The sequence below is a fragment of the Serinus canaria genome, chromosome 2, assembly GCF_022539315.1.
Source record: "Serinus canaria isolate serCan28SL12 chromosome 2, serCan2020, whole genome shotgun sequence".
In the NCBI taxonomy this organism is placed as follows: domain Eukaryota; kingdom Metazoa; phylum Chordata; class Aves; order Passeriformes; family Fringillidae; genus Serinus; species Serinus canaria.
This window is the reverse complement of record NC_066315.1, coordinates 24,941,535-24,963,867: the sequence shown is the minus strand read 5'-3', so window position 1 is coordinate 24,963,867 and position 22,333 is coordinate 24,941,535. Positions and strand designations below refer to the sequence as shown.

The window sequence follows — 22,333 nt, the reverse complement described above, 5'->3', positions numbered from 1 at the left end:
ACTTTGGCTCAAAATCCCTTTGTGCTTCAATAACTGCCTTAAATAGGCAAAAGAGTAACTGGCACATATTTCCTGTTTCTGTTCTCCACTATTGTCCTTCCAACAGTTAGGAATGTACATGTACAGACCTGGTTCCAAAATCCAGCAATGGCCTTAATCACCCAGATGTTTCCCACTTAGGTCACCTAGAAGTGTACCTTGAAAGACAAGTGTCCTATGGCACACCCTTGGATGTGTGCTTGGCTACTCTGACTTCCTATCAAAATGTTCTTAGCAGCACGGCTTTCCACAACGCTCTTCTTCTGCATAAGGGTTGGAGCAGGCAGTGCTGCACTTCAGCTGAGCTGATAAAGGCCCCTTCCCACCCTGACACCATTCTTCAAGCCTCTGTTTCTGTGGCAGTTTCACATGCCAATAAAACCTGCTATAAATCAGATCCCTGTGCATCTTCGTCCTTTGTCAATTGGCCACTTTGTGCAACATACCTACAAACCATGGGAGAAAAATCTTTGGTTTCAGTCACTTCTCTCCTGCTTGATTTCTTCTCTGTTTTTTAACAGTAAGACTACAACCAGCACCTGGACTCCTACACTTTCTTAGGGCCCTGCCTTTCTGCTTCAAAGGACCCATTGGTTCTCTGTCAGACTGTCAGTGTTCACAGGGTGATGAAACACCACCAGCATGTCACAAGTGTACACAACTCAGCCTTGTAATCCCAAACTCTAATCCTTCTCAGGTTTCTTCTACTTTGTTCCCAAAAGTGCTTATCAAAAGTAACTGCAGGAACAAAGGGTACTAGTTAAACATAATGTTGTTTTGAGCAGAGACCACAGGAATATAGACTGATGCCTAACAGCTTGACCACTTGACAACATTAACCAAAGGCAAAGAGCAGCACTGATCTACCAGGAGGTGAGTTGCAGGGCCTGTGATGTCCTGTCTGATTCTGCATGGGGGTCTGAAGTGCAGACCCCCATGATATATGACAAAATTATTCATTTTCACAGCTGTGTGATCTTCCCTTCATGTGGCTCTGCCTTATGTCCAGAGAAACTTCCACACCACGATGCACAGGATGGCAGCTCTGGGACTGCCACCTTCATGCTCACACTAAATATAAATTGTTCTGGTTTACACTGCACAGAAACTAGTCCACCAGCTGACAACAGACCCCCAGGACAGAACATGACCCTCAGCTGCTGGTACATTTAGTCCCAAAGCTCCCAATGTTAACTGACAGAAGTCATCCTTTCCTGAAGGGTACACTGCAGCTTACTAGAAGAAGTTTGTTTGATTTGCTCTAACGAACAAAGCTTCACTGGAGACTGCAGTCAGAGCATCTGGAATCAGCAGCAATGCAGTAAGATGACTCAGTCTGTGGTCAGATTTTTTCCCATGTAGGACAGTCAGCTCCTCATATCCTGTCCTTCTGTTACCTCCAGGAGCATCCTGTTAATTTCTGAGGAAAATCCAATATGTCTTTGTGGTTTTCAGGATTTCCTCCACTTTCCTCCAATTATTTTTTCATTTAATTTCTTTTCATTCCCTCATTCTTTACAATCTCATATTTATCCACCTTTTTTTTTCTGTTCATCATGCTTTCTTTTTCATGCCTATGACCAGGAATTATTCTTCAGCTTTTGATGCTCCTTCATCTCTTCAGCTCTTTGTCATTCCACCCAATGCCAAATGTACCTTTTTTTTTTTTTTTGCATTTTCTCTAAAGACTTTTTCTGATTTAGTTTATGACTGGTCCTCTCCACTATAACTTTGTTTCTTCATAAGAAGGAAAAACAGATATGGTGATTAACTGTTGTTGTTACTATTGGCTAAACCTTAGAAAACTGTGTTAAAGATCACAGGTGGATTCAACACTGAGATCCCCCTCCCAAGAGAGCAGTCTCATCTCCAGGTAACCACTGACTATTTGTTTTGCAGCTGATACACTGATACTCCTGGAAAGATTCTTCTTCTTGGTCACCTTCCAATGAGATTGTATAAAAGGCTCTCCCAACCTCAGAGAGTTGATCAATGATATAAAAGGGTGATGTTGGTAGAGGGTGATTTTGTAACCAGTTTCCTATCCAATTCCTCACAACTATTAGAACAAGACACATTATTTATGAAGATGCCTTTCAACATTCATCTCAGTTTTCACGTCCCTACAAAACCACTGGAAGTCTGTAGCCTCCATTGCAGACACTTCTCAGGGATCATGCTACTCCCTGTAGAGATGTGAGTTGTTCCTAAGTCCTATTCCTCTGGTCCAAGACATCTTGCTTCACTCGTTCCTTCCCTGAGGAACTTGTTCAAGATTCTTGCACAACTGAGACCTCACCATCCAAAGAACCACAAAAATACAGCTCTGTGTTCCAGTCTGGCCACACCCAGACTGAAGATTTTGAAAAGAAAGTGCTTTTCAAAATGAAGATTCTACCTCTTTTAGCAAGAGCTTACTTCTGGAGAGAAGAAATACTGATTGACAGCTTGCAGGAAAAGGACACAGGTCACTGCCCTTTTTAGAGACCCTGAGTGAAAGCCCTAATGCAGAAGAGATTCAGAAGACTAAAATTCCACTAACTCTAACCAGCCATGGGAATGACCCAGCTTGTTGCAGTGTCTCAGCATGTCTCATAAAATGCACTGAAACATTTGCTAACGAGGCTATCTGCATGTTATTGTTCATTTTTATTACAGCAGCACTAGGAGTGCCCATCAATACCAGGACCTTGTGCCTGGTACAGATGTCAGTGTGTTAACCAAAGGAGAACACATCATTCAACTTTCTACCCCCAACAGAAGCAGTCAAATAACAAGACCCTTTCATGTCAGTGTGCCATTTGTACAGACAAATGCTCAGCAGCATGGGTCATAAAAGCTAGCCCACAAGGACTGTTTCAAGGGAAAAAAAAAAAGATTCTTAAATTTATTTTAAGATTCATATCTATGCATTCATGCCTGTGCATTTAACCATGTAAAGAATTCGCTTAAGTGTAAGAGACCTGCTTTTAAAAACTTCACCACTGTGTCATACCATGGAAACTACCTCAGGGCTACTAGGAAGGGGGTTCAAACATCCCTCTTATAAAACACATCATTATGCATTAGAGGAAACTTCATTCAACAGAGAAGAATGGCACACCAGCTGGAGGTGAACACCATAAAACACATAAAGTTTTAATTAAATTCATTAAAAATTCTTTGTCTCTCACTGTGTTTGGAGGCAGATAGAACCCTTTAACAATGGCCAGCATACAATCAGGTTTGTCAAAACTAATAATAAAACAAAAGCATTTGCTTACCCTGGGACATTTTGAAAAAGTTTGAGTAACTGTATTATTTTTAATACGGGACATTTATAAATTATTGCAAGATGTGGCCAGTATTGGAGCAGAGTTACAGTTTCTATTGTTCATGGGATTGATAAAAGGTGTTGGTAATAAAATGCACATTTTTAGCAGTTGCCAAAGTGAATCAACCTGGAATACAGGGAAGAAGCATATTTTCCCCTTAAAATGCATATATATATATGTATATATGTAATACATATATTTAGTAGGACCTGTTGCAACAAAAAAGGGGCAATAGCTTTAAACTAAGAGATATAAGGAAAAGTTTTTCCTCAATGAGAGTGGTAAAACACTGGTGCAGGTTGCCCAGAGAGGTGGCAGATGCCCCATCCCCAACCATTCAAGGTCAGGTTGCACAGGGTTCTAAGCACCCTGATCTAATTGAAAATATCCCATTGCAGAGGGATTGGATTAAATTACATTTAAAGGTCCCTTTCAAACCAAACTATTATATTATATATCAACACATTTTCATGATCAGTATTTCTTTACAGCCTGTTCTCTATATTCTATACTGATAAGTATGAAAAATAAACACATTTCCTGCCTTTCAGAGCTTGCAGTCCATCAGCAAAACGGGATACAACAAATGAAAGTTACAGCACCAGATCCCCTCCTGCAAACACATACATGCCTGATATCAGGCAATCAAATGTGTGAGGACTAAGGATGAGCACAGAACATGCATAAACATTTGCAGGATTAAGCCTGCTAGCCAGGGTAAAAGAGGATAGCTGTTTGGTTGCCTGGCCCTCATGTAAATACTTTGTTTTTCAAAGCTGGAGAGCCTAGCAAAATACTTTCACATTTAATCAAATACAAATAAAATGATTCTACAATGTACTGAAGGGCTTCACATGATGAGTCAGTGACAATGTCAGCTATTTAGGCTCATGGCAAGAACTTAATTTGGTCCCAGTCCAGGTCCCATTTTAGTCAGCGGGAGTCTTTTCCCTGATTGCAACACGAGCCTTTGTTACTAAATTATCTCAAGCTGATGAACTGTGAAACAGAAAAGGTACTTTTACTAACTTTTTCTAATCCAGACTCATTAAGGATAATCACAAACTAGTACTAACTAATTCAGTAATTAGATCTGAAAACATCCTCACTGCATAGCTAATACCTAAGTGTTGGGTACTCCTTTTTTGTACTTCATCAGGACATTCTAATGCAAGAAATGTCACAGGTCAAGCAAACAGTCTGACAACCTATGTGATACTGCTGAAAGTGATGAAAGAAGAGATGAAAGTATACATTCTCCATCCTACATCTCAGTAAACAAAGCTGTGGTTTTGTCCATGTCACAGTCACAGTGCTATAATTTCTAGACCCAGATATACATCCACCTGATGGTCAACACCCTTTGAAGAAGGAATTTGATGGGCTTTACTGTACAGCAAAACCCTTGAGCAAAATGGGACAGAAACATGCATTTGAGGAACTACACAATACGCAAACCAGACTGATGTATCAAAAAAATGTTTGCACATAAAGTGTAGTATTGAGTCCACACAATAAAGTCCTCTGAATAGTATGAAAACACTACTTAATTGAAGATACAAAAGAGCAAAGTAATTTTTCTATTTTTTCTCTATACTATTGCTGGGAAAGAGCTGCCCTCAATTAGATAGGTTACAGGGGAAAATAAGGTGCCTGCTTTTTCACTTTTCTTTCACAGAGGCCCAAGAAGCAGCTTCAAGGGGGAATAGGTAAGAGATGAAGGAGCTCAAAAAAAGAAATAGCAATTACAGCAGTTCCAAAATTGTTTCAGGGGATGACAGTAAAATACTTTATAATGCACTTGCCCATATTCCCATCACAAAATGGTGGGAATTACCTAAAATCAATAATGTAAAAATTAAGATTATAATTTGAATAAGTCCTATAAGCCATGAAGAAAGGCACAAATAGAAGATATTTTTTTCCCAGTGTTATGAATAATACAGTGGATAGAGTAAATTGCCTTCTGGGAGGTTCTGTCTCTCTTTTTTGAGTATGGAAATTTACACAAGCAGGCCTGGCCCCTCAAGATTGAGCTGTTGCCTGTGACTGCACTGAACTGCTGAAGTATCTCAACAAGGATGCAGCTAGCTAGCTTGGGTACTAGCACTGGTCATGCTGCCAGATCAGACAGCTCTGGGACAGCTAAAAACCCTAGTAAATTAGGCTGTTGTGAATTCACTTAGTTCCTGTTTAAGCTTTTAGTGGTCTGTGCTATGGGGAAATGAAGAGATGGGTCTGTGTCTCTGCAAAGATTGTAACCCACTTCATGACTTGCTCTGAATTACACATGCAGACTGTAATAAAGATAAGACTCCTGAGATTTACACCATTGCTCTGAGCCCAAGGGTATCACTTGGCAGGCAGTGAGATCTTGTAGTGGTCAGCTTTATGTGTGTATCAACAAGTAAATCTACAGATATAATACAGATAGGTAATACATTATGCAAACATTGTCTCTTTAGCTGTACCTATAACTAAATACTTAAATAACTATATAAATGTATCTGCAACTTTTAAACACAGTCCTGTACATAGACTAGAGACAATAAGAGGAAAGAGAGACCAGATTAATCTCCTGTTCACTCTCTGCCTCCATCCTGTTGCAACCTAGGAGTGGCAGAAGAGATGATTCCCAAGCACAGTGTCATGGTGCACTTGTGCCTGCACACTCCACCCTAAATAAGTCCAAGGCACTCTTGAAAATGGAAGCTCACTGTTCACTAGACACTTTTCATGAATGAGAAACAGATGTAAATTTGTTATATCTTTGCTTAAACAGCAGCTCTTACATCCCTAAATCGTATGTAAACATGCTAAACTCTTAGGAACCCTGCCTACTTGGAAATCCTGAATCCAAACTTTCTGCAGTACCCAACCTAGCAAAGAGGAAAAGGTAGATTATAAGAGATGCTTATTCCTGATCAGTACAAACTGGGAGCATGTTACAGCATGCCCAGTTGACATCTGGACCAAATTAACTAGTTCCACTGCTCTGGAAACTTGGGCACAGACTGAAGGACAGTCTAGGCCCGGGTCCATATCCCCCTGACAAGACTGTGTTGGGTTCAGCTCTTTTGGCCTCAATTATCCCCCCATGTGAATGCCAGCCTGTCTCATGTCACAGGTAAGAAGTCAGTGAAACACATGCAGGAGGAGTTTGTGCTGTCTCATTGTGCAAGATGCTCTGTTTTCAACCTGCACATTATCTGTGGTGCAATACCAGCACACAGAGAATTCTTCAGCAGTCACAAGAGAGATCTTTAGTGCTTTCTGTGTTTCACAGCAGATGAGTGCTGTTTTGGGAGTGCTGTTGCTGAGTAATTCGTGCCTAGGAGAGGAAGAGTGAATATCTGAGTGGAGATCACAAGAACGAAAATATGAAACAACCACGATTAAAGGTTAAAATTTCATAAATTCTCCAGTTGTGCAGCTGGGGCAAGACCTTCAAAGAAGTTCAGCTCCAAACAAGCAGTCAATTCTGAGAGTCCTCAAAACCCAGCAGCTGCTACTGAGATCAGTGAGTCTATTCTTAAGTGCAGGGATCTGTTTGTGCCAATCACAGAGGAGCTGAACCCACACTGAGCTTGGATGTAGCAAATTTCACAACACAATTGGGGTGAGGAAAAAAAAGGAGTATCCACAGCAACAACATGCAATTATAGACTTAAAATAAGTGTGAAGCTTCGTGGCTCAAGCCCAACACATTTCAGAAAAATAATGATTATGTTTTCACTTCCTGTGTTCTTTAAGTAGGGTATTAGCTTGCAGAAAGTGAGAGGTCTGTTTGGAGGTTTATGGCTAGGACATACATCTGAAGTAATTGTGGCTCAGAGTGAATACATGCTAAGTTTATTTTAAATAAGATAGATGGGCAAGTGACAGCCAGGGTCTGGTTGAAAAGTGACATTATTTGTGGAGACAGTCTATTGTATTGCAGCAAAAGAGAATTCCATCTTCTATTAATAGTGGCCAGTGGGAATTCATGCTGAGACTTTTACTTCACTGACATATCCATTTCATTAAAGGTTTCTTCACCCAGATCCTTTCTTCAGTTTTCAGAGTAACTCTTGTGAGTGAGTCAGCAAAAGGATTCTCTGGACAGGATCCAGCTACTACTGATTTTGAGCAGGGATTCTCAAGTATTACATACAGATGAGATCTACAGTTTGCCTTTATACTAAATATAGCAGGGCTTTACATGACCCTGGAGCAGCTCTTGCGAGGGAGAAGGGGGCCCTGGGGTGCCACTGGAGGGCTCTGCCCAGGTGCTCAGGTCAGAGTCTGGGGACACACCTGGTGAACAAAGACCCAGCTTGGGGTGCATCCCCATTCATCTTCAAGGCAGGCAGTCATGTGGGGTGTGCCAAATTCTTCACTCTAGCCAGCCCAGGCACTTGGCTCCCTCTCCAGTTAGTCTGAGGGCAAGCAGCTGACACTGCTCTATCCAAGGCAGGTGGCCTCTCCTATGGAAATGAGCCAATTAAAGGAGACTACAGAGGGGCACAATTAGCCAGCTCCTTAGGCTGAGGCTCAGCTATAGAATTGAAGATAGAGAGGTGCTGAACAGGAGAACTTTCAGCTGTGTAATTTTTGACCCAGTGCATTAGTACTGTGGGTTAAAACAGAGGAGGGGATTTTGGCACGTGAATCCTTTTCATCTCATAGAGTCCAAGTGCCAAGGATCAAATTGAGACGTGTGAAGTAACCAAGCAGTTTTCTGTACATCTTTTTAACACCACTAATGAAGGCCTTTCCACATCATGGCCTGTGTCTATTTCAGCCCTGATTTTGTATCTACTTACAGGATTAGAAAGATTAAGTGCTAATTAGAGCACTGAGGATTAATAACCACTACTTCTACAATGCATATTTTTCTTAATCTTGTCTTAAATTCTAGTGGAGATTGGTCCATGTTACAAAGCCAGAATTTGCCAAAGGTTACTAAAGGCATAATAGAAGGTGCTGGGTATTATTCTTGTATATACTGAATAGGCATCACCCATTAGTCTAAAGAAGGAATTACAGGAATGGCAGGAAAAAGCGTGCTTTGTTTCTGAAGAAAACAAAAAGGCACGTCTTCATTGTTCTGCTGGAAGCACTCCTAACCCAAATTTCACCCTTTTTACATTTTCAGGTCTGAACCTTCTCATTTGAACATTGTAATATGGATACACATTGCTAATTCAAAGAATATTCAAACACTGCTGAAATTATACATAAAGTGATAACTAGGAACACGTGAAAACAGCAAATAGAGAAAAACTGGCCACTGTCACTCCAGTGTCTGTTGACTGGGGAAATCAGGGTGCTGTTCATTAGCAGGACTATTTCCTTGATCTCATGCAAAACTAAGTTGCAACATACTAATAGTCATATATTTGCAAATAAGGTTGGAAATATTTTGTTGCTTGGGGGGAACATTTAACAAATCAGCTCAGTACAGCAGTTGTTCATGTGTAAAACATGGCTGTGATCTTTTGCAGAGAAGAAAGACTTAGAGGAAGGTTTTCATTTCCAGCCAACAAAGAATTCAATTTGCATACAGGTGTTACAGGGCTTCTCTCTGAATTCATGGATCACTGCTGGTTTCAGATGTCAGGACACAGAGATGGGTCAAAGGCACTGTGAGATGACTTGCAGCTAGTTAAAGGAGTCTGAGGTCAGGGCTCTTAACATCAGCTCTCTTGTTTTCCATCAAGCAACACCAGATGTACCAGGATCTCATTCAATCACATTATTTCCCACTGCAGCTAAAGGAGCAGACTGGATTCCACACAAGGAGACTGACTACAATGCTTTTTGGATTATTCTAGGAGAGAACAGCTTCCCATCTCTTGGGTGGAGGATGGGATTCACCTGGTTAACAGCACAGAACAAAGACCCATTAGGATCAAGAAGGTGCAAGGAAGGGTGGTCCAGCATGGTCCCTCTCCACGGTGGCTGCAAAGGCCCTGAAGCAGTATTGTTTCCATGCACAGAACAAAATTGCACAACAGTCCCCTCCTAGGCAGCACAGGCCAAAAACTGGTTCCTTATTTCATCAAGAAGGCAGTTAAGCTTTGGTTTCTTCCTCATCTTTTGTTGCCTGAATGTTTTAGAGAAGGCATGGCTCAGCTGTGACAGCATCTGTTGTTCTCTCCCCACCCTCATGAAGAATTACCAGATATCCTTTCTTGGCTTGCATTTAATGCAGAGGTACCTTGTGCAAAAGAAACCAGAGTCTGCAGAAGGTCAGGGACTCTTTGGAGCAGGAAACTCCTGTGAGTGTGTGCCTGGTTTTCAGGAGACCCGCCCAAAATTTTGTTAAGATTGTGGAAGAGTTGTGAAGAGCCAAGTTACTTGATCCCTGTGTATGGATGGTCAAGAAAAAGTCCAAGATCTCTAAAGAGCTTTCCTTCTTCAGACCTCCAACTGTGTGTGACTAGAAGCAATCTTCTCTGTTAAACCAGTTCTTAGTAGATAATTCCCTGAGAATTACTGATGCTTAATAAATTGTCAGATCTGCTTGCTCAAAACAGTTTATCATTAAAAGGGCTCTCTGCATAAGACTATCTGAGAACCATCTTGAGAAAAGCCCTTTTCCAGAAGTCTTTAGTGAAAACCTGGAAGGAGAAACAGGGAAGGGAGCAAATACTGAAGCAATGACTGCTGATTAATATACTGTCAGGCCACCTTTTAGAAATGGACTGTGACTGTCATGCAGAAATCCTGTTTGAGCCCAAGTCTGTTACATATTTTAGGAAAACAGACATTTGATGTCCCTTTCTGCACTCAAACACCAAAGTATCCATGAGCAGACTGTGTCCTTTTCATTCCTCTTCCTTGAAGAAATCCTTACAAGCGTCAAATATATTTTTCTGCAGTCAACAGAAAGCAGAGAAACTAATTTCTAAAGCCAATTCCTTATTCTAATTCTGTATCACATTAAATTACCACGAGCCAGGTGGTGAAGAAAGCCTTCAGAGGCATACATCCAATGTCTGTAGCCTGCAAGGAGTAGAATACAGACCCACCACACCTGGTAGCTGCCTGTTGTGGCTGTTCTGGAATACATGTACCTGACCAAATTGTACTTTACTAATTGTACTTCAAAGGGGATTGACAATAACAAGGGTTTGCACCTGATTTTACCAGTGTATTACTCTCTGAATACCTATGGCTGATTTTTCAGGGCTTTTTAACATTTCTGAATAATATGTTTTTCCCCCCAGTTTCTGTGCAATGCCTTGGTCTCATCTCACACTTCTTTCACCAGCACTTGCATTCATAAATTTCAGCCATATAACTCAAGCACCTTCTGTTAAATACAATTCTTGCCTCAGGCAAAAGATCAGGGCAGTGTTTTCCCGCAGGTCCCTCCAGCATTCCCAAATCCCTCCCTGCTGGCCTTCCTCAGGCGCGGCGCTTCACCGCTGCACCGCCAGAGGGCGCTGCCTGAATGCCTTTGAAAGACTTTCATGTCAAAATTAAATTAAAAAAAAAAATTAAAATCCACCTTGAAAACCTTATTATTTAGAAAAGGTGATGCACTTGTGACAGGAAGAAAGAGGGATTATTAACAGACTGCTATAAAATGCAATGCCTCAAATTTTTGCACCGCTTCATTCTAGTCTCAATCTTGTACAGTCTGGTACAGCAGCACAAATTAAGCTTTGTGGATTTAATCAAACAAAGCCATCTTGAATCAGAGATCTTATGCCAGCTATTGAGATCAACAGCACAAATCTGATGGACTGCAGTCTGAGAAGAAAAGGCAAACTGGAATTTTATAGCTAAGAACACCTAACACCTAAGTACACACAATGGTACTACTCAGGATGGAGCATGGTATTTTAAAAAGTTACAAAACATTATTACAAAATAAGTGCCCATTAGTACAAATCCTAAGGCTCTGCTTCTTTAAAAAAGTTTATCTGCTTTAACACTGATTCATCCTTAGGTTATATTCTCTTTTTAATAGTGATTTCTTTTCTAGTTTTGCTTTTCAGCACCTCCTTTTGTTTACAACAAAAGGTCTTTGCTTTCCCCCTAGTTATGTCCAATTTCCATCACACATTATCATGGATCCAACACATATGTTGTATGCATGGTAATGCACAAATGTGCATCTGCATTTCCCATTAAATGAGGCGTTCAAAGCTATTCTTGGGTCCAGACTTCTCCTTTTGAGACTGGAGCTGAGTTTTCAATTCTCTGGAAGGGAAAAGCCAAAGTAAGCTCTTTAACTTAAACCCCAGCTTCTGATCCACGAGCTCTAGCCAGACTGGCCACGGGAAAGCTCAAGTATGATCTCACTTAGTTCTGGGACTGGCTTTTCCAAAGTACAGCATGCCTCCACAAAGCTGGAGCTGAGCTACAGTCAGGCACAGCAAGGCACAGCAGGACTGGGGCAGAGTTTTCTGGGCTAGAGGGCTGCTGTACAGCATCCTAAAGCATGTACAGAGACAGATCTCACTGATTAAACCTGGAAATCTTGGATCTTGACAACAAAAGTATAAATAGAATCAAGGTATAAATAAATTCCATAATATCCACAGATTTTTATCATGGAAAAGATAAAATCCCAGAGGTGTGACTTGCTTTCACAGCATTGGAGCTTGTCACTCCTAGTCACAGATAACTTCCCATCCAATTACCAAAACTCAAAGTGGGCCACAGGCCTCACATGATGCCAATGTATCACTCTGTAAGACATTCCCATTCTACTCCATAATGACAGACCTAAATCAATATGGCAATATTGATTTAGGTTTCTCTTACCAAGTTTGGCAGTGAAGAACTAGTCAATGCAATCAGTGGCACCTTGGGAATTTTGGTTCACCCTAGAGTGGACACTTAACATTTGGTATCACACACAGACAGGCTCATGTGCCTCATGAGCCTGGCTCTGAGAGAATTCCCCTCTCCTCCCTCACTGCTTTAAAAAGGGGAACTGTCAGGAACCTTAGTTCCGAGAATCACACTGTCAGTCACAGGCAGAACCCAACCCAGCCTCTGGAGCTCCACCTCCATTTTGCCACTTCATTCCAGCCTACTTCCAGATGGAGGAGAGAGGTTATTTTTCTTTTTTCTCTAATAGCCAAAATACCCTTAGTGTTTGAAAAGCTAGGTAAACAGATGGATCACAGGTCTCCTTGTGCTCTTTGCAAGAACTGGGCTACATTTGTGACATAGGATGAGATTACCCTGCTCAGGAGGTGAGTATGGCAGATCATTTGTTTTCCCCTCATGAGCAAATATCTGTTGAAGATGATGAACTGATGAAGTGCACATGACTTCCATTGTTTTAGGAAGTCAGATCTTCTCTTGTACACAGGACCTACTCTTTCAGGAATGCATTTCTGACTATCCTATTTGCAGTGACAGTCTGTCATGGCAGAATGTGAGAACATCTCATTTTACTGATGAAGTACTACTTTGCAAAAGCCAGAAAGATCACAGAATTTCTCCTTCTTGCAGCCCTCAGTTTCTGAGGGGACCCAGAGCAGAGGAGTACCTCCCTTCTCTGAGATTTTACCTCCTGGCCCAAGAGCAGAACAGTAAGCTGGAGATGAAGAGCATCAAGCTGGAGATGAAGAGCATCAAGCAGAGCCTGAGTGTGCAGACTGTTTTCCTGTCTGAAAAGGTGGATTGCAGGCAGTCATATAGAGCTCAGTCCACTGCTGCACAGCAGTGAGGGACCCATCCTGGGCAGAGAGAGGCTAGGCCATGGCTTTTCTGGTCTCTCCTAGGTGCACCTTTAGCAAACAGTAGGTCTGCAGTTCTTTGGAGGGTCCAGCCATTGAAGGCTACATGGGGCTGCCACTCCTGAAGTGATGTGAGAGCCTCTGCACGATGAAGGAAGTGTCTCAGAGAACTCTCAAAAAATATTTGGCATGGCCTATGTCTTAATCAACTCCAGAATGGAAAAAACAGCACTAGTAACATGTCTCTCAATGCCTACAAATACCTGAATTCAAGTTCAATTATAGCAGGAGGAAGGGGAAAATAAAGAGCATGTTTTTTTTCTCAGGCTCCAGAGCCAAGATCTGTGTGTTTTTGAAGTCATCCTGCAAGGAAGAAAAGAAAAGGCTGAAGCTGACTGTGACCTAAATAAAGCAAAAGAATTAGGTACTTGTGATCAAAGGATTGAATGATGCATATACACATCTCCCTAAATAATAGAGTTGGTAGGAGAAATGACATGTCATTATTCCTCTGAAATAAGGCAAATTACCTGCTCTGAAAAGAGGAGTTAATCTGTTTTTTTATACAATGAAGAATAATGCCACACTATTTCTTCTAAAATTAGCAGCTGACAAGCTGAGACTTCAGTGCACATAGCATCTGGCTCTCTGGCACCACTTGGACTTACCAGAGCGAGCCCTTCCTTTTCCAGTTTTATTAGGTTTTGTGGGCAATAGCCATTACCACAAAGAACATTCACTGAGCTCCAGAACAGCAGTAGGTTTAAAGTACCTCAGAGTTTCTTTCTTGCTCTCTAGAGAAGCAAATGCAGAAAACCTAATGAGGATATTTGGAAAAAACTCAAGAAATTTGAATGGAGTCAAAGTCCTCTTTTCACCCATCTTTTCAATCAGCTGTACCCTTCATTAGTTGTCTTCCAAACAAGAAGCAAGCATGGGACAACCTCATCCTAAAATTCTGCATTTTGACATTTCCAGGTATTTAAGGCAGTTGGTGAAAAGTGATTTCCAAACAGTGTAGTCATATTCATCCAGGTAAGTAAGTTTCTTGTTTTCTATTGTCAAACTCTGAGGCTTCAGAGGCTAAATAACTGAGCCAATAACCATAGTAATGGCTGAACAATTTATCCTGAAAAGATAATGGCTATATTTTATCACATGAATGCATAGAAACAGTGTAGAGACTTCTCTAAGCTGCTCTCCTGAGGAATCTCTCTCTTCTGTTCGTGTTTAGACTGACAGTATGAAGGGCTCTGCATTCATAAAGAGGCTTGGGAGATTAAAAACCTGAGAATGCATTTCCATCAGACCTGGGAAACCAAAATTACAGTGCTTATTTACCCCCTAGAGAATTTCCAGTTAAATAGCCTCTCAACAGAATAACCAAACTTTCCTGAATCTCCTTTACTGATGCACAGCCATAATCATATCCAAGTTATATGCAGAGATTTCCCCAGCAGCAGATTGGAAAGGAAATGTAAGTTACACTTTCTCTCCCTCACACATCTGAAGTAAGAGATTGGGTGATATTTCCTCTGTGCTTTAATATGTAAAACACCACTACTGCTGATGTTTTTTTCCTTGGCTGTGATGACAGAGAATAGAAAATATAAAAAATCCAGTCACCAAACCCACATACTTGACCTCTTCCATCACAGTTTTGGCCCAGGCAGTTTAAAGTGCATGATGTTTTATGTTTGCACTTATCTTCTTTCACACAAATGATGAACAAGTGACTTTCCTCTGTGCTGGGAGGACCAATTTACACCACACTGCCTCTGCTCATTGTCCTGACTGCCAGGCTCCATGGCATCACACTGCTGTTTGGGTTTTTTTCCTTGAAGGGTTGGAGATAGTCCTCTTGTCTAGCAAGAAGAGGATTTTGTAATAGTTGGAGAGCTCCTTGGGAAAAAAGCAATATCCTACTGAAAGAAGACACTTCCTTAGGTAAGCCTGTATTTTCAGAAAGGCAGATCAGCTCATGAGTGCTGGAGTCACAGGTTTGAGGGAGGCAAACACAAAGCCATGTCTTAAATTTCACATATCCATAGGTTCTTGCATTGGATAAATGCCATGTGTGAGAGGGGAAGGACACCCTCTCCATCTGATCTAACAATGAACTCATGATAATGCTCCGGGGTTGAGCATCAACTGGTCCTAAGCGAAGAAGACAAAGAGTCCAGGGCAAAACCCATTTTCTCTAGGCTTCAGCAGCCCACAGAGAAACAAGCAGAGATGAGCTGGACTGACCCAGGGAGGCTTCTAAGACAGCCTCTCCCTCTGAGCAGGCAAAGCTCTCTGGACACACTGCTGAAGGAGCACCATCCAAGCAAAAGAGCTGTCTGTGTTTGAAGGCACTATTTCAGACCACAGACAACCAAGGTAAACTTGTGCTCCAGAAAAGCAGAATCTGAGTATCCAGCTCAGCAGGCTCTATTTCTGCTTCCTAAGGCAGACCTGGTCACCCAGTTACAAAAAAAAACCCCAAAACAACTGGCTGCATTTATCACTCTATTTTCCCTGACAGTACCTTATATTTAGACAGATGTACCACCACCACCACCACCTTCTGAACCCACTTGAGTATTTTTCTTCTCTGAATGAGGCCTGGTAAAGTTCTACACTATCTTCTGCAGAAAATTACTCAGTTGTTGAACTATTCTTGACCCTTCATTGTAAACAGCAAAATGCTGCTATGAGTTTTTCCTCTTCTATCTGCTTTGTTTTAGTGCACAGAAAACATCAGGCTAATGTACTGTTTTGCAATCAATTTAAATGGTTCCACTGACCTGCAATCAGCATTCTGCAGTACAACAATGGTAGATCAGCAAACTTCTGCCCCTCTGTTTACTTATCAACAACAGAGCCAAACAGCCAACAAACAGCACCATGAGTACAGATGCCAGCAAGATGTCAGCAGAGAGACAGAAAGAAAGACTGTCCACATCAAAGTATGCAAACCTCCTTTTTCAGTACATGGACCTAAGCTGCAACTTCTCCCTAAGCCTCACCTACAGCAGGGGGACACAATTACCCTGACCAAACAAGTGAGGGCAACTTTCCAACACTGCCTCTTTACAAGGCACAGAATTTATAACTTCCTTGAGAAAGCATAAAAAAATGAATAAAGCACAATTTTAATTATATTCATGATGATTTATTTTTAAAAATGTTCCCATTAAACTGCTATCTAAGCACAATCCATTGTAAGTCAGAAGTAGTTTGGTTCCACCTGCATTTAAAGTGATTTTTATAATTATTCTCATCAGAACAGCCATTAATCACATAAACAATAGCTGGCTTGCAGAAAACACATGATAAGCAGCTATGTTATGACTTACTATTATTTTTATTACATTCTTTAAGTTGTATGCAAGTTTTCTATTAAAATGGTTTTTTAGAAAACCGTAAGTCTTACCTTCAGATTGATGTGTGGCCAGAGGTGTCTGTGTCTCCTTGGAGTACGATACCACCTCCCGAGGTAAGAAATCCACCTGGGTAATCTTTGACACCCCTAGTTTGTGCAGTCTGCGTCTAAGGTGAAATACACAACATCAAGAGGTCAGTCATGGTAAACGGAAATCAGCAGCAGGAACAAATGTTTGCTGTTATGATCAGGATAAAAATACCTCAGTGTTTGTAAAGGTGAAACACAACACAGTATGCATGAGAAGTGCCTCACTGCAGTGAAGAAAAATAACCTGGGCACCATTTGCCATAATAAAGTCCAGTTGTTGAACCTCTCGATCATGCTGCTGAGAGGGAGTGCAAAGGGGAGAGGGAAATGGCCTGCTTGGGTCCCTCTCAACATGCAACAAAATTTTCTTTCATACCATCATTACTATGATGTTCTGCCTGCTCAAAGGAGCTCATCCTCAGCCTGGGATACACAGCTGTGGAAAGGGTACAGTGGGTTTAAGCCAGGATGAATTAGACTGCCAAATGTTCAGCTGGGAGCAGTAACAGAGTCTTTGACTGGCAAGGTGTGTAATTTCCATAAAGAAGCAGATTCTGCCTTTCACAGGAGCCATTAATAGTGGCTTTGAAGTAGGTTTATGATTAGTGCAGTCCTAACGCAAGGGCTGCAGGAGAGCTACAACACAACTGGAGCAGAGCAACTATAGCCCTCTATTTTGTCTACTTCCTTTGCTTTAAATAAACCATATGAAATAAATCAGTGAAGCAAACTAACTGTAAGTGGATAAGGGAAAAAGAAGAAAGGCTGCTGAGCATGGTCATGAACACTTTTAGCTGTGCACAGTTCACTCAGCAGCGGGAGAAAAAAATGAGTTTATGTCCTGAATATTAGCTGACTCTCTGCAGGAAGTGAAGAATATAAATTGTTTACTTGGAAGTGTTTCACTGGAAAAAAAGGCAACTTTTAGCAGAGAAATAATGCAAACACAATAAACAAATTAATTAAGTAAGGCCTGTTTCCTAAATCAACAAGTGTGAGCACGCTTGTCCATTTATGGAGAAATAAATTCCTGGACACAATGTTTCTCAACTTGCCACATTACTGAGGAGAACAATTTGGAAAAACAGAAAATTCTTACACATTATCCATGTCCTCTTTATTTTCCAGATTGTCAGAAGAACAGAAGTCATAGGGGTTTTTACCTAATTAATTTACAGTGGTTTAGGTATTCAATTAAGATTCATATCTGAAAGGAAATGAGAGTCTAAAAAGGAAACTGTCATCATTGGATAACACCTACTGAACTTTTCAGCTGCATCAGCCATATGTTTTTTCAAATCTATTTTACTGCCTGGGTTGTTATTAAGCTAACTGTAATTAGATTCAGCAGGTAATAGGTACAAATCAGATGTATTGTGTTACAGACCACTAGAGCAGAAATAGTTGTTGTAGCTCTGAGTCTTTTCTCTTTTCAAAGAAGAAAAATTAACAAGTCTCCCTCCTTATAACCATCTCTGACTTTGCCAATATGAACAAAATCTACAAATGTCTAAAAACTCTACAGAAAAACTTTTACCTCATTACTGGGGGCAGAAAAGTTTCTCCAGCTGGCAAAAATTTTAGTAGTTTTACATTTTGTAGTTGCTTTAACTTACGGTCTGTGTGAATTCAATCTGTAATAAATATCTCACCCCAGCAAACTCTCATGTGCTTTTCCCTCCCTCAGCAACAGATGTGCAATCTCTGCTGCCTTCTTGGTCAGTTTGATTTCCCTATGCAACCAGTCCCCTGCTGCCCCAGGCTACTCCTTCCATGTACTGAGGTTCTTTGCATGCAAAGAGTCCCTTGACAGTGGTCTTGGTTAAGTACAATCCCTAATTAATTATGTGTCTAATCTGAACCTAATTAGAACCTCACCTAATTCTAAAACAGTTTCACATGAGGTCACTCCATATCTCCTGGACTGCCTTAGGATGGAGAACATGACCCTAGCAGAGAGCTGGATTTAACTGCTAGCTGGGTGAATTGAACCTCTGCCCACTGTGTCCCACAAGTGAGCTACTTCCCACGGCACTGTGCTGAGACAATGCATGGAATTCCTCATCTGAAACCCTTCCAATTTAGTAACTGCTGGTGCCTCCACAAATGCCTTGTGCCCCCCATATCCTCTAATTACTGGTGAAGACTGGGAGGTCATCTGAAGGAATGTGATCTATTGATTGCTGTTTGCCTGTGTCAAGCCACCTCTAATTGTTCTCACATTACTAAAAGTTGGCCTAGCCTTTGGTCCCAAGCACTCAGGGACAACTGGAGCATCCTTTCAGTATCTGGACTTTACCAAATATGTGCAGTAATGTTCTAGTTTTTAGTTCTTTTAAGGGCAATACTAAATGGTCTATTGTTTTCCCATTCCAATTTTTCAACTGAGGTGATCATAATTCTCATAAATTCAACAAATATTCATCTTAGAGAACACATAAGCTTTGAAGGATTCCTTTCCAAACTGCTACTGGGATGTCAGTAGGAGGATTGTGAATAAAACCCATGCATGAAAACTGATTCTTCTGTCCATAGGCATCATAAGGAAGATGTATCTGCTAGAAGTGTTTTGAGACACACATCATTTAATTGCTGACTGCAGGATTTCTTTTGCATTGGTTTTGTTGGCTTTTTTTTGCTCTAGTCTCAGGACACTAGAAGAGAATTTAACTCTGCCTCGGGTTTGAAGACAGTTTTCTTTCAAAAGGGACATGACTTCCATTAAAATGTATACCTGTGGATTTGCTCTTTGGCAAAGTTTAATTCTTTTCTGTCTTTGCACTGGCTGCTAGTAATTGTTTGAAGTCCCTACACATGGAGTTATCTTTTCATGAGTCAGATAAAGGAACTTGCTTTGCACAGCTGTTTGAGAAACCTTGCTCCTAGGAGTCCTCATCTTTTAATTCAAACTTCTGTAAAAAAAAGCAGCTGGGATTTCTATAAAGTTTCTGTAGGTTAAAATTGCTCAAAAAACCACTTTTTTGGTACAGCCCAGTAAAGTTGTAGATGTGTGACCTATCTGAAGTCACACTCATGTGTAAGCTACAAACATTCCTAGGAGTTCTAGATATGGAGAAATACTTCTGTTTAGAAAACTCTCTGGAGTTTCTTTTTTTCTGGATCTTTCCTGGTGAATAGACCTAACACACCTAACTGCAGCTGGGAGCACTGTCAATCAGCAGCTGAAGGGAAGCTGTTGTTTTTCTTACTGAATGGTGAATGAAGTGGTACATGAACAAGTAAAAGCACGAGAGAGTTGCCTGGAGACTCAAATCAGACAACCCTGTAAGTTCATTGGTAGAACAAATTTTTCAGAGTATTGATTTGGTTTTACCTATGACTCATGCTCTGAAGAGATTGAGGTACTGCTACCCACCCTTTTAGAGGAACAGGTTATTCCAAATACCTCTGCAGGCAAGCACTTCTACATAATTTAAGTTTACTTTTTTTTTTCACTTGTTGGGGTAAAGAAGTTCCATCCCAAACTAAAAAAAAATTAATTTTAGGTCTATTAAAATTTTTAAAAAGCTTCATAGGCCTGAACTCAACTAAGATGGTGCTTACTCTTGCACTATGATCACACCTAAGTGTACAATTTTAAACACAAACACAGCTCCTAAGGGAAAAGGGGACATTGATACTGCATGTGGAAACAGCATAACTATAGCCAGCAGAAAGGAGGGGGAAAAGTATCTTGCAAATGATTCAGAGAGAACAGTCTGAATCAACAGGTTCAAACAAAATCAATAACTATGCATGCACACGTATGACACAATAATAACATTTCATCTGAAATGAAATAGTTATTTTTATTGTGTTTCAGGCAACATAAATAGCAATTTATCTTTTCATAAACTTGCTTAAATTTAAATAGCTGTGTTTTTTTCCCACAAATATGACTTTGCTGAAGCTTCTTATTTATTAAACTAAAAAAAGGAAACTTAAATTATGGTCTTTTTGAGTCAAAAAAGCAAATGAAGATCACATACAACCAGCTCAACTAGGAAGCATTTTCAACATAATTCTTGCAAAGAAATGATAACAAAAAGAGCTGACATATACCCAAGTTCAGAGTCAGACTGGAGTTGCAGCACTGAGGGGTCTGTGTCCCATTGCAAGGTCCTAGGGTGGTAATCAGCCGTGCAGCACGAAGGGGAGGGAGAAAAAGAACACACAGAATTAACTGAAAGGATGGACAAAACCCCATCTCCTTAGTTACATGCTCTATGTAGTACATCCAACCTCCTGGTGCAAGCAACAGCCACCATATGTCAAACAAGGTTTATATGTCAAACTGAGACAGGGCAGGCAATTTAATAAAACCGTTGATAAACAGAGGAAAGAAGCTGGATTTTCTGTCACATGTTGATTAACTAAACATGGGGTTGGGTTTTTTTTCCTTTTCTTGAGAAATTCTAACTTAGTTTAATTCTTTAACCTAGGTTGATGGATGCACAATAATTTGTAGAATATGCAGGCACAATTTATTTATGTTTTTATTATAAGGTGGACTGAGCACTTGCCATGAACTCTGCTGAAGAGTTTATCCCTTCACACACTCCTGAGACAGACAGTAACCCATCCTGTACAACACTGCTCTGGGCAGGAGCCTCACGTATTGCACATGACAACAAATGGCTCACCAGCTCTGACATACTCTGAGGGCATCTGGGACAAACAAACAAATCCTTTTTCTTTTCCTCCTGATAAAATTCCTGGGGAAGAGGCTAATAATCAATCTGAGAAAATCAGATCTATGTCAGTCTCTCATATGAGGCTACCATCAAATGCACAAATGTTCCAGAGGTGTGGTCTGAAGTGAAATTGTTGCTCCTTGCACTGCAGTGCAGTTTCCTATGCAACCAGCTCTAAAACACCTTGAAAACACTCACAGAGCCTTAAAGAGTCTTGTGAAATATTCAGAATCCTTCAGTTTAGAAACACAAAAACTGACATATCAAGGCCAACATTTTCAAAAATGCCTGCTCCTTCCCTGTCTCTTAATTTTACTTTATTTTTCCACACTCAGGAAGCCACATCTTATATGCAGAAAAACTGCTGGAATCCATGACAGAATCAGGAACACACAAGTGGCTCCTCAGCACCTTCTCCCATAGAATGAATACTAGATTATGCACTGCCCTCACTAGCAGAGGCTAGAGCAAAGAAAACTGCTCCTTCCCTAAGCAAGCAAGTCTTCATGAAGACATGCTGGAAAATGATAGTTGTCAAAATTACACCCCCCCTCCAACTTTCTTCTGAATACAAATTTTGAGGATATAGAGATGATAATATTACCAGGTTCAGCCAAAACTAGCCATATAATCAGCTGTGGTCAATATACACAAGTCTTTTTGCAACAAAAGCAACCTCTGCCAATGAATCACTCATATAAACCAAGTTACTGCATTAGTTCAGAAATAGATCTATTAAAGCTAAATAATTATTCTACCTGCTGTCCTTAGTAAACTCACCCATTCTATTACCAATGTTAACTCACTCTCTGGACAGACAGAGGCATATGCTGCACTCTTGTCATTTCAGAATGAAAAAGAGTCAATCTCAATACCCTGTGCATACAAAAACAGTGAAAAATTGTAATGCAAAGCTACTTTCTCATGCAACATAAGGGCACTCATTTCCCTGAACTTATGATCCACAGTACTATTTATAAGAATAAAAGACTTTATACTGATAAAGAAAGGCTTTTCCAAAACTAAACTGTATTACAAAAGGTCAGAGATAAAATAATACAGCAAGAAGTAACAGATTTTTCCCTTGTAATTGACTGCAGCCAAAGTACAGTGGAAAATGGACATAAGATCTGAATGCCT

The 22,333-nt window shown here is 40.6% G+C and overlaps 1 protein-coding gene across 1 annotated transcript in view; it reads right to left on the bottom strand.

The window, feature by feature from the left end:
• The window catches only part of DYNC1I1 (dynein cytoplasmic 1 intermediate chain 1), a 213,298-nt gene that overhangs the window by 124,706 nt on the left and 66,259 nt on the right, over positions 1-22,333 (bottom strand). The window contains exons 5-6 of the mRNA XM_050970813.1: positions 20,562-20,621; positions 16,461-16,576 (exon numbers count right to left, since the gene is read on the bottom strand). Of these exons, the coding sequence (XP_050826770.1) occupies positions 16,461-16,576; positions 20,562-20,621 (176 nt within the window). The remainder of the gene's footprint in view (positions 1-16,460; positions 16,577-20,561; positions 20,622-22,333) is intronic.